Source organism: Ruditapes philippinarum, unplaced genomic scaffold (genome assembly GCF_026571515.1).
Source record: "Ruditapes philippinarum isolate M1 unplaced genomic scaffold, ASM2657151v2 ctg1512_1_1_1_1, whole genome shotgun sequence".
Classification (NCBI taxonomy): Eukaryota; Metazoa; Mollusca; class Bivalvia; order Venerida; family Veneridae; genus Ruditapes; species Ruditapes philippinarum.
Window position 1 is genome coordinate 191,507 of NW_026858470.1, and position 13,127 is coordinate 204,633.

At 32.3% G+C, this 13,127-nt stretch overlaps 2 protein-coding genes across 2 annotated transcripts in view; one reads left to right on the top strand and one right to left on the bottom strand.

The window, feature by feature from the left end:
* Positions 1–4,872, top strand: part of LOC132753248 (complement C1q tumor necrosis factor-related protein 7-like) — a 30,459-nt gene extending 25,587 nt beyond the window's left edge. Inside the window, exons 2-4 of the mRNA XM_060743687.1 lie at positions 2,864–3,097; positions 3,420–3,572; positions 3,947–4,872. Of these exons, the coding sequence (XP_060599670.1) occupies positions 2,884–3,097; positions 3,420–3,572; positions 3,947–4,353 (774 nt within the window). The 5' untranslated portion in view covers positions 2,864–2,883 and the 3' untranslated portion in view covers positions 4,354–4,872. The remainder of the gene's footprint in view (positions 1–2,863; positions 3,098–3,419; positions 3,573–3,946) is intronic.
* The window catches only part of LOC132753247 (DNA ligase 1-like), a 73,183-nt gene that overhangs the window by 50,231 nt on the left and 9,825 nt on the right, over positions 1–13,127 (bottom strand). Inside the window, exons 5-8 of the mRNA XM_060743686.1 lie at positions 11,875–11,984; positions 10,785–11,112; positions 10,233–10,292; positions 9,174–9,300 (exon numbers count right to left, since the gene is read on the bottom strand). Coding sequence (XP_060599669.1) covers positions 9,174–9,300; positions 10,233–10,292; positions 10,785–11,112; positions 11,875–11,984 — 625 coding nt within the window. The remainder of the gene's footprint in view (positions 1–9,173; positions 9,301–10,232; positions 10,293–10,784; positions 11,113–11,874; positions 11,985–13,127) is intronic.

Here is a 13,127-nt window from a genome sequence, read left to right on the forward strand (position 1 = left end):
TTTAGATGTCCTGTGTTAACTCGGACATAATTGTATCTTATGATATAAGAAGTTGTATCACTTCCAAACTTCTCTCACTGAATAAGTGGCAAAAATAACTTGCTTATACCACCTTTAAGATGAAGCAAGGTCATCTGTGCAGTCTGAATCAGACAATGTTACTGGTTGCACAGCCAACTGTATAGAGCTTGGTCAGATATCCCTGATGTACAGGCTGGTCTGATTCTACACAAGTGTCAAAGACAAATTGTTTTTTTGGTTCAATAGTTTTTTGGTTCCAACACGTTAAAGTGTTTAAAATGAACTAAGCACTCTTCTACAGTTCTTGCATTCAGCCTGGTAATAAAATGATATTCTGACTGTGCTGAAATTATATCATGGTGAATTAATAGGGGTTGTGATCTGCTAATAGAAAAACCAGTATTGGCTATCAAAGAGTTCTCTGGTCAAGATATATTGATTTATTACTGTTGTCAGGCTATAATCATTCATGTAAATAAGAATAAAACCAGAGAAATACTAGCTGCAATGTCTTAACTTATTCCATCTATCCATACATTTTAAACAAGCCAGATTGGCACAAAGTTTGATTTTATGTTGTCAGACTCAAATCTAGGGTTGTCATCAAAAAATTTCTGAGTTGGTCTATATTACTTTATACTAATTATAGAGTTGGGTACCGCCAGAAAGAAAATACCACGGTATACCACGGTTTTTTCCTAAAAACCACGGTATAAACCGCGGTATACCAGGGATTTTCATTGTATGCTATAGGTTAATTTTTATCCCTAAAATAAAAAAAAAACGATTCTGATGTCACTGATCTTTTTTCTACCGTCAATCTGAAATCATTCTAAGAATTTCTGAGGGTCATGTTTTGTCTTGGGTAGAGGGTAGAGTAATGTAACGTTGTTTTTTTCTTGAGATAATAAATCTCCAATGTCAAGCTTTGTTAAATCAATTAAAATTCAAAATTTCGTTCGGTTCTGAGAATTTTCCAAGTTGTTGGCCCCGGAAAAATAAAACGCATACGTAAAACATGTAGAATTGGATAAATACCGTCCAAGCACAAGAATTTAATGTAATTGTGTTTTGTATTAACTATACATCACGAATCTGTTTTAAAATTTTATGCTATAATAGCGTCAACGCACGTTTATTTCGTGTTATAAAGTCTGCAGAGTCCCTCAGAACTGTTGGAGCCCTCGCCCTACCGGGCTCGGGCACCAACCGTTCCTCGGGACTCTGCAGACGTTATAACACAGAAAAACGTGCGTTTACCCTATATTTACATTAATTAGTTTGACTGTGTTGAAAGCCATATTTCTCGAATCTGTTCTGGAACCAACCAGTACTAAGCAATGAGTGTAAAGTTTCTTGCTCACAGAAACAACAATCTATATTGAAGAAGAGGAGGTCAGTTTTGCTCTTTGATCACATAAAACAAGTTTTTTTAAAGTTTTAAGACAGCCAAAAATGCATTTGAGATAGTTATTTTGGCCTATAGCTGCCTCCCAATGACAACCCTGCAGTGAATCAATCAATCAATGAAAGTAAATATGAATAAAGTAGTGAGTATATTGCTGCAATTGTTTGCTCTATCAATTATCATTAATACACAAGCCAGTCAGGGTCTAAGTTTGATCCTCATAATCTACAGACAGTGCAAAAAAAATAACAATCTTCCATCTATCATTCCAATGGCACAAAGAATCAACAAAAATTGTCTTTTGTGTCCTGTTTCCCCCCCCAGATTTTTGTCAGGAGAAATTATCTGCCAGTAATATCCAGTAAAATCACTAATGAAATCAACTACCGAAATCCCTTGTCTGCACAAATTTCATAAACTATCAATAACCAACAGAGGCCTGTACAAATATATGGAAGATAACATGAAAATAAATTTATCTTGTAAAGACAAAAATACTTATTTCATTGCCTTTAAAATACGACAAATCTAATTCCTCAGATCTTCCAATAGGCAGCTGCCGAAAATGTGTTTCAAATGCAAATATTCATCAAGATTGAAAAACGAAATTTCCCCATCTGTTACTATGTGCTGAAACCGTCCCTCTTCAAATATCTTTGATGGATTTTATAGTGAATTTGAATCACGGCAAGAGATTTTGTCATCCCATACCATGACAAAAACTTATCAATCACCAAATAGGGTATAGGGGGTGAGAGATAGTCATCCATTTTATCAAATTTAGAAGCATAAAAAAAAGAAAGAAAAAACTTTCAAGAGACATGTTCCTTAATGGTATTTAAACTTAATAAATGCAAGGAAAGGCCTCTCGAATAGACGGTGCATCGGTACACATCCATCCATCATATTCAAATTACTGTATAATGACCCACAAGGTCGCACGTATGGGTTGACAATAACAAACATTTTATAATCAAAAAGTCATCATTTTGAATGGAGACAAATTGAGAAGTCGATCTTCTCCTTGTAAATTGTTTCCGATCAAATATTATGGATCAAATACATTATGTAAACTGATCTTGACTAACAGCCTCGATTACATCATAACCATCAAATTTGTCTTGCTATGCTAGGAATGTCATTAAATGTTTGACAAATGACAAGAGAATGATGGCCCTACTTAACTATGAAGGGTTGAGAGGGGAGATGCAGGAGGAGGGGGAGGGGAGCAGGGTGCAGCCTAGTGGTCAAAGTGTCTGCATTTTTTTTTTTTTATCAAATACTTTCTTTACAACTAACATGATTGTGTACTTTCGAGTTTAAAGGGCAGATTTACTCACATGTAACCCAAGCAAATGAAATCAATAAGGCAGTTAACTGTTATAAATGCAATCAATCATTGACTCAAGTATTATGTTTCTTTCACATTTATAGGCTCCACTGATGTTCCAAATATGACAGGACAGACAACTCTTGTATGCCTTAGTGTACTGCTGATTATCTCACATGTTGTATCCAGTTTTCAAACAAAGGGAGAGCAATGTGAACGATGTTGCCGGGGAGACCCTGGACCTTCTGGTATACATGGGCAGCATGGGTTACCAGGGGCAACAGGAACAGAGGGCAGAAAAGGCGACAGAGGTGAAAAAGGATACAAGGGGGATAAAGGTGAAAATGTCAAGTATTTCTTAAATTGAATAAAAAAAAATTCAAAATTTAAAGAAGTACCTCTTTATTGCTAAAGATGTATTCTTTTGCTACCACCACCAACAACAAATTTTCTGGGTGATAAATTCTTTCAATTTTTTTCTATTTAAGCCAAATATCATCCAACAAAAACATTCCAATTTGCAAAATTTGCTAAACTTTACTCTCATGTCTTTATATCTGCTTTGTAAGCCAATTCTTTTTTTCTTTTCTTTTTTTTCCCAAAAAGCTTCACACTGTTTGATAAAATAGATTTTCTAATATATCTTTACTGTTAATATAGGTGAACGTGGACCTATTGGAGAAACTGGTTTAAAAGGTTCAAGGGGTAAGAAAGGTCACAAAGGTCAATGTGGAAATACAGGCAATGATGGGGATAAAGGACAACAAGGACCAATGGGTCCATTTGGCCCAAAGGGGGATAAAGGCAATAAAGGTTTGTGGTTTAATCATATTAGATTTTAACTAGCTAAAACACTTTCAGCAATATCGAGTCAATTTTCAAATGTTACTTGTTAACAGTCTCTTACATACAAAACAACAAGGATATAGCTGTCTGAAAACATACATATATCATTATGTGAGAAACTTATATATTTTATATTTAAGGATAAGAATTGCAATAAAAGTGTTATCTAAAGCAGAATTAGCATTTAAAGTTTCAACAAAAGACATAATTATATTGCTGTTCCTCTAACAGACAAAACTTAAGATTGCTTTTCAATGTCTTACAAAAAGACATTACTGGTTCTGCTTATTGAAATATCTTTTTAGAAGACTAACAGTTGATATGATTATTCTAATTTTAAGGTGAAAAGTGTGTGCCATCTCCAAGAATTGCATTCTTCGTGACAAGAAAGTCAAAATTTGGTCCAGTACATCAAGATACGACAATAGAGTTTGATAAAGTGTTCCTAAATCACGGCGAAGCATTTGACGAACTTACATCACATTTTGTATGCAAAATCAATGGGACATACCTCTTCAATGCTCATGTGTTAAGTCAAGACGAGACTGATGCTTTCGTAATGATTATGTTAAATGACGAACCACGCGTTCCAATGCATGGCGACCATCGATCCGGATACGGTGTGGCCAGTAATACCATCATACTACACCTGACCACCGGTGATCATGTATGGCTGAGGCTTAAAGAAGGTTCGGCAATATCGAATGACTCGTCAACGTTCTCTGGGTATCTACTATATGCCGATTAGTAATCATTTCACGCAGGAAATCTCTATTATCTTGCCAAACAACTCATTTACATCGAGATCACAGCTTTCCTCAAAAATTTGCTATACTAATACAAAAAAAAAGATATTTAAGTGATAACCTCATATATTATGATGAATTCAACATCGTCTGCACAAAAATGGTTTTATGAAAAGTCAATTAACACTTTTGTGTGACACATTCATGTATAATTTTCACAGGATTTCCAAATAGGGCATTAAATTTAGAACAATACGAATATCTGGTCTTAATGTAAATATACTTATAGTATAATTAATGGTTGTGATAAAATGTTGTAGTCGTCCAATTTTTGTCTTTAAATTCATATTCATATAAATTCATATTCATATATATATGATTTTATCATATAATCTAAAATTGTGTTAAAAAATAACTTCTGAAATTATTTTATTGCCAACAATGATAGTATTACAAAAGGATTTTGCATATGTTATGTTCTGTAACTAATTGGGTATGCATAATTATTTACCAAAATCTGGAAAAAAAAGTTATCTCTCAGACGCATTAAATTTAGCTAAATTAAATGAAAATTGCATACTCGGTTGACCGAATCTGTACATGAGGAATTAGTCTGTACATGAGGGATACTCGGTCAAAAACAAAGCAAAGGAAAAATACTGTGCTTAGTGTGTAAACATTGCATAACTCATTTAAGTTTAGTAAGACTCAATGGAATCAAAATCCGATGTGTTTTTATTTTAAATCTTTATATAAGTGATATTATTTACCTACTGAGTGTGATCAAATCTGACAAAATATTGGCAACATTAGTAAAATGCTGAGCAGATTATAGTATTTTTGTATGTGTACATGTATATATATATTTATAATTGTTCCGAGGCATTGTACAGTATAGTGACGTACTTTACCATGTAGTATTACTGTTGCTTTCAGTATCGGCCATAGCTAAAGGCTGTCATGATCAAACAGTACTAGGAATTTTCCATTTTATTTTTTGAAAGTGGAATGTTTAAATCTACTGCAAATAAGTTTGAAAACAGTGATTCAATACATAAAAGTGACACAAGATATTCAGTTATCCCTAATATTTTCCCATTTTTAACAGTATACCATAATATTTAAAGTGACATTATGTCCATCTAAAGGTATATAGCGAGTGAACAGGTGAGAGTCAAAATAAAATTTCATTTTGCCATAATTCCTTTTGATTTAATAATTTACTTCGCATAAACGATAAGTAACCACCAGATTCAAACGAAATTTCACTTAATATCATTTACAATTTACCTGTAATGTTCAATTTATAAAAAGAGCATGGCAGTCTTTCTATATTTTAGGAAGATTTTAAACTTTATCCTAAACATTTTCCAATATAATCTGTTGGTCAAACAATCATCTAAACAGTCAATCTTTTGAAATATAAAGTCAATTCAGCTCAACTTGACAATGAAAATATGAGCAAAATGTCACTTTAACCATTCTTACACTATACCATAATATTTTCAATTTATTTTAACAGTATACCTTAATTATTTCCTATTTCTTTCAATAGTATACCAGTATACCTTAATATTACCCATTTTCATTACAGCGTATACTTCAATGTTTCCCATTTGTTTTAATATATATCAACCACCATACAAATTTGATATTCCCCAATACAATCAATCCGCTCCTTAATAAGTTTTTATATAAGAAAACAAAACAGAAAACACAATTTTTCATTGTTCAAACCATTGCCTGACAGGAAATAAAATACCTAAAAACAGTTGTAAATACTGTCCATAAAGGATGCTTCTCAGACATTTCAATCTACTGATAGACATATACAATATCACATATATAATAATATAAAGACAGGGTTTTCCAAGTGCTACTGATATTAGGTGAAATCGTACAAGTTCGTAACAAATGGGACGGCTTCAGATCAATTAATCACTCCATATCACTACTGCTACAGCCCACTTCAATATTCACATTATATTCTTCATAATTAAAAAGAAAAAAAAATAAATCAGACAAAAAGAAAAAAAAACTTAATTGCCATTTTTTTTCTCTCTGTCTTTTCTCCTAATAGGACAAAAAATAATCTTAAATTGTCATTTGCAAAGCACAAGGCCATATATCAGGAACATAAATCTTCCGTTCATACATTAGATTTTCATTAGAGACGGCATTTTACATGAGAATTTATACTTATACATACACAGTAACCACTCCCTACGGACTCGATGTTTCACTCAATCGTATAAACGACAATCATTTCTTATAGATATGAACAGGACATGCAACAATATTATATAATCATACATAAAACTGGAGACAAAACACACAATCAATATTTTCATATCAAATATTTTATCAAATAAACGACGAATCCTAGTTTCAAACTTTCCTTAAGTCTTTAAAGGCACATTTTGCCTAAGAAAGTTTTTTTCAGTTTTATAATGTTTTAATAAAAGTTTTAAGTTTTTCTCTCTTTTTTTTAGGAAGGGCACAGTTTAGTTTTTACAATATTTTAATGAAGGTTTTAGAGGATGTTACATGCTTTACACCTCAGACCTGACGAAAGATCTAAAAGTGTTGAATATAAAATTATTTTTGTGATAAAAGTAACAGAATGTAAACAATGTGGTATTTTGACTTCCCTACAAACTACTACATCATTATAACTGGTGGTGTAGGTGTGTTATTCAAGTCAATCGAAGAAGTCTTTATTTATTCACTGATTTTAGAATGTTGCATTTTATGTCTTATGTTTTATGTTTACATAATCCAAATTAATTCATCCACCAGGACTTTATTTAGTATTATTATAAAATTGTTGTCCCTTTAAGACAGACTTTCTAAAATATTTTAGTATCTATTGTGCATGGCAATATATTACCATCAACGTGCCCTTTGAAAATCTTGATTCTTCTCTAAATAAAATTATTTCATTAAGTGGGAACAAAAACCGATCGAGTTTTCTTTTTTTAATTAAAAAAATTTACGCCCACAGTCCATTCATTGAGCTAATCTAATCTAAATTTGGCATTTTAGTAAGTTTTATTTCAGATGCTCAAAGTAATGGTAATTGCTTTAAGTGAGTAAGTATAAGAAAAGTTAAGAATTGAACTACTGGACTATGAACCCGTTGAGTTTTAGTAATATTTCTATCTTTTTGAAAATTCTGTGTACTGAACAAATATTCGGGTGTGGGCATTTGGGAACAGTGGTATTTATCTCGGAAAAAAAATGTTCCTGCAAGGGTGGCAAAATGAATTGTCCGTACTGGCCAAGTGGGGCCCGTAGCATGTACGAACAAGTGAAACATTTCCAAAATTTACTACATAAATATCATATAGACAAATAAAGTCATTCTGTCAGATAAAGTAGACTCAGATTTTGCCGGCCCTGGTTTCTGCCTATATTCCTACATTATCAGTTTTAACCGAATCATAATCTACATAATGACTGAAGTCGAGCTGACATAGTCTATGTTAGGTTATAGAAACAATGACATTTACTGTACATATCATGTGTCAATAGTCTGGTGAAATAAAAATGTCATAATAAAAATTGTTGACTTGTTTTATACCTTGTTTATGAATGAAAGATCCCGAAAGAAGGCCCAGGATCATCATTACAATCTTTTTAACTTATCAATCAATCAATCAATCAATCAATGAAATTGCAAAAATGCCTTTTTTTTGGCAATTTATTTCAGTTTTTATTAGAAAACATGGCATGAAGATGTTTTTAGTAAATATATGAATTAACACTTTCCCGTCTGAAGTTATGCAATGACCTTTTTTTGCATTGAAAATATAATGTCCTTAAGGGGTATTACGCTATATATCTCAAGAAATATTTGTATAAATATTTTATAAATGGTACAATTATGTTGTTTCCCTAATCTTATAGTAAATATGAGCCGTGTCACGACAAAACCAACATAATGGGTTTGCGACCATCCGCGCAGTCTGATCAGGATCCATGCTGTTCGCTTACAAACCCTATAACTAGTAAAGAAACTAATAGCGAACAGCATGGATCCTGATCAGACTGCGCGGATGCGCAGGCTGGTCTGGATCCATGCTGGTCGCAAATCCATTATGTTGGTTTTGTCATGACACGGCTCATATCAGTTGTTATTCAACACAAATGAATATTGTACGTAAACAGAATAAAATGTTCTGAAACAAAACATTATGCCATTATTTACTGTATATTTATTTGGTGCCATTGATTTGTTATTATCCCCATTTGCAGATATACACTAAAGGAGTTAAAATGAACAAATCAAATCTTTTTCTCTTTGAAAGTAGACATCAAACTTGTTTTAGCTAAATCTAATTTATTGTTGTTCCAAACAAATATTTCAATCATATACCTGCAGGCATGCATAATCTATTTCCAACGTGTATCTCTTTTCTCAAAATAAATCACTGCCAACTTACTGGTAACTAAAATTCAGCGGATAATAATTATTTGTAGGAAGCATATCTCCAATTGAACCGTCCCCTGAGCATATTTATACACATACCAAATATAGCCTTTTAACTTAAATTCAAATAATTTTATCCGAACTTTTCAGTCAACATGTTTACAGAATTCCTGTTTAGGTTTGATTTAGATCATAAAGGATATCTCAATTTTTTAATTTTCCAAAAACCTCATATGACTAAATTCTGGCAGATACAGTAACATAAATAGAAACTGAACTAAACCACTATGGACAAGAAGAAGAGATTTCATAAACACAAAATGAAAGATTTTGAAATCCCTTATCGCAATTTGATTGAAAGTTTGTAAAAACAACACCAAAATTGCTCACCTTTTCTTCTCCGTCTCTTGTTTTACAGGTTTAGCCTCACTTTCAACCTCAGATTTAACACTCTTGTCCTCTGACTTTTCACTTTCTACATCTTTAGATTCCTTATCCTTGGAACTTGACTTTGGTGCTGTAAAAAGTTACTTTTTATAATTTGGTATTTGACAAATTTAAACTCCTACCCACCACTGAATATATGTAATGGACAGACCCTGCTTTGACTTTCATGGAGAGTTGAAGAATTTTTTGTCAAAATACTAAAATTATGCAGTGTGGTCAAACTGCATGAATGTACTGGCCGGATACTACACAAGTGGTATTTTATTTTTTTTGGGGTTTTATGTGGCACCAACAAAGTATGGTGACTTTCTAGCTTTACTGGTGCAGGAAGATCTCTGATTCCCCTCTGTGTATTATTTTAGGTACAAGTGGGCACCTGAGTAGAACTATCAACATTCCATAAGCTAGCCAGATAGCTTCTTCATTTCAAAGAATAAAAAGTCCCTGGCAGGACTCAAACCTACAGCTGTGAGGGGGAAGTGGTTTGAAGTAGGGCACCTGAGTAGAACCACCAATGTTCCATAAGCTAGCAGCTAAGCTAGATAGGTTACTATTCAAATTCAAAGTTCCTGAAGGGATTCGAACCCACAGCAGTGAGGGCTTCCTTATAACAAGATCCAAAGATGAGCATAGTCATGGATGTGCATGATAGCCTGGCTGGATAGAGGTGGCATAGTTATGTCATTTCTGTTAGGGTTTTATTGTTGTTTATTAAATCACAGTGACAATTTAAAGGTCATAAGGTGCATTTTGAGCTTTACTGGGGCAGAAAGACCATGCATTATTTAAGGGACAAATAAGCACCTGAGAAGAACCACTAACGGCCTGTGAGATGGCTGTATACCTTCCTCACATGAAAGTTCCTCGTGGATTGGAACCCACAGAGGTAAAAGGCAAGTGGTTCAAAGTCAACAACTGTAACCACTCAACCCAAGTCAAGTCATTTCTACCAGTAATAAGTAAATGAGATGTTATCAAAGAAATGTAACTCTTGTTACTTACAAAAGACGCCATTCACTGGTGCTTTCCCCTTTTTTGAAACTTTCGGCTTTACTTCTTTTTCTGTAATAAAAAACATTGAAATGCTCACTTTCTAGATACAAAAGAATTAAACAGATGTAAATTAATACTTTGATTTGCCTGTCTGTTCAGTAAACTTCATGTAAAAGTTTTACATTTAATTTTTTTTTTTTTTGTAAAAACCAATTTTTTTTAAATTTTACCAGCCTACATGAGCCAAAAGCAAGATACACCTTACAAAATCCTTTTAAAATTTGCTTTTTGCAAAAAAAAAATATATGTATTCATGAGTATTTTCACTACTGTATATGCAGCAAAATATTGGCTGAAATTCCTCCTACAAGGTTAAACGACTTAAAAATTCCCTCTCCCAAAGGTAAATTTCCTCCAAAAAAAGGGCGAGAAAGACCGCTGTTCAACATCACCTTTTCCTATTTAGATTAATTAAAAATTATTTTTTTTAAGTTATTAAAGTATACAAAATTCTAAGTCAAGAATGCCAAGTATCATGTAAACATGAGAATTTCATTGTACCTTTCTTCACTGACTTAGGAGTTTCACTTTTTACTTTCTTTTCTTTAGGACTGGTTTCCTTTTTACTAGATTTTCTCTTTTGACCTTTCGGTGTAACTACACCTTTCCCAGGTACACTTTTCTTCTTGTGTCCCCTTGGTGCCTCATCGGCCTCCTCTCCAGAGTTCCCATCTTCAGCTGTATCTTCATCTTTACTGTCCTTCACATCTTCCTTGTCCTCAGTCTTTTCTATCTTAACCTCATTAGTTACTTCATCTGTTTCAGTTTTTACATCCTCCGCCTTTGTCTCAAGCTCTGCAGACTTGTTTTCATCTTTTGTTACAGTTTCCTAAAACAAATTCATTGAAATTAGTCATGGTTTATGTATGCTACTGTCTTGATCTGTTTAATAATTTTACCGTCTCAGTTTGTTCATGAACTTTACTGTTTTGATTTGTTTAATAATTTTACCATCTCAGTTTGTTCATGAACTTTACTGTTTTGATTTGTTTAATTATAATTTTACCGTCTCAGTTTGTTCATGAACTTTACTGTTTTGATTTGTTTAATAATTTTACCTTCTCAGTTTGTTCATAAACTTTACTGTTTTGGTTTGCTAATTTAAATCTACCAATCTGTTTTTTTCATTTCAAATAGATTTTTTTTTCTGAATGAACAGCTTGTGTCAATTATATTTAAACTGTGAAAGAATGCCACAAGAAAATCAAAATCATAAATAAAAGTAATATGTCATCTGTTTTACAGTATAAAAGATAGATTTTGGAGTAATCACTATCAAAATGTTAAAACAATAAATTAAGTTTATTATCAACATTGTGCATTCAACTATTCATGATAAATTTTTCATTCAAATGACCTTGATAGGTATTACATGTAAATGTGCATACAATATTATTGGCCATGGAAGGTTTGACATGAATTTTCCAGAACTTCGTGCAAGACCTGGGTCTGAGGTTACAAAGAAATTGTGTAAGCACAAACTAAGATCTCGGGTATTTGATTGGTCAGAAACTGCCACAGATTGTACACTGACCAATGAAAATCCTGAGATTTGAGACAGAACTCAGAACTGATGACAAAACTGTTATACCTGAGGTGTATCGACTTTCTCTGTTTCTTCAGTGATCATATCTTCTTCCTGTCTCTCTGCTATAGTACTTGGTATCTTCTTTCTAGCACTGCCACCTATGCTCTTTCGAGCTGACAAAATATGAACAATTTAGAACTGACAAAACATGCACAATTTAGAACTGAAAAATTTAAAACTGATAAAACCTGAGCAATTAAGAAATTACAAATTTAATAAAATATGCAAAAACTGAACAGAACTGACAAATGTAGAACTGAAAAACATGAACAATTTAGAACCAGAAAACATGAACAATTTAAAACTGACAAATTCAATACCAACAAAACATGACCAACTTATAACTTACAAAACTTATACTTTAGAACTGACGGAATTTAAAACTGACAAAATATGCACATTTTAGAACTGACACATTTTAACTACACATGTATTTTGAGAACTGACAAATTTAGAACTGACCCAACATAAGCAATTTAGAACTGACTAAACATGAGCAATCTAGAATTAACAATGTATGCACAATTTAGAACTGGCAAAAAGAGAAAAAACTAAGAACTTAAAAAATTAGAACTGACAAAACATGCACAATTTAAAACTCACAAATCAGAACTGAAAAACATGAACAATGTAGAACTGATATATTTAGAATGACAAAAATGAACACTTTGGAAATGACAATACATTAACAATTTAAAACTGACAAATTTGGAACAAACATGACATAAACAATTTAAAACTGACAAAACATGAGCAATTTAAATTGACAAAATAATTATGCACAATCTAAAACTGGTAAAAAATTAAAACACTCAGAACTTACAAAACCTGTACATTTTAGAATTTACTTATTTCAAACTGACAAGACATGAACAATTTAAAACTGAAATAATATGCATAATTCAAGACTGACAAAACATGCACAATTTAGATCTCACAATTTAGAACTGAAAAAAAAACATGAACAAAGTAGAACTGATGTATTTAGAATGACAAAATTTGAACAATTTAGAACTGACAAAATATGCTCACTTTAAAACTGAAGTTTAGGAACAACAAAATAAACAATTTCGAACTGTCAAGTTACAAACAATGAATGAATTTTGAACCCATAAAATATGCCAAATTTTTAACTGAGAAAACATGCACAATCTTGAACTGATAAATTATGAACAATTTAGAATGGAAAGAACATAAATAATTTAGAACTGACAAAACATGAACAATTTAGCATTGACAAAACATGTAAAATTAGA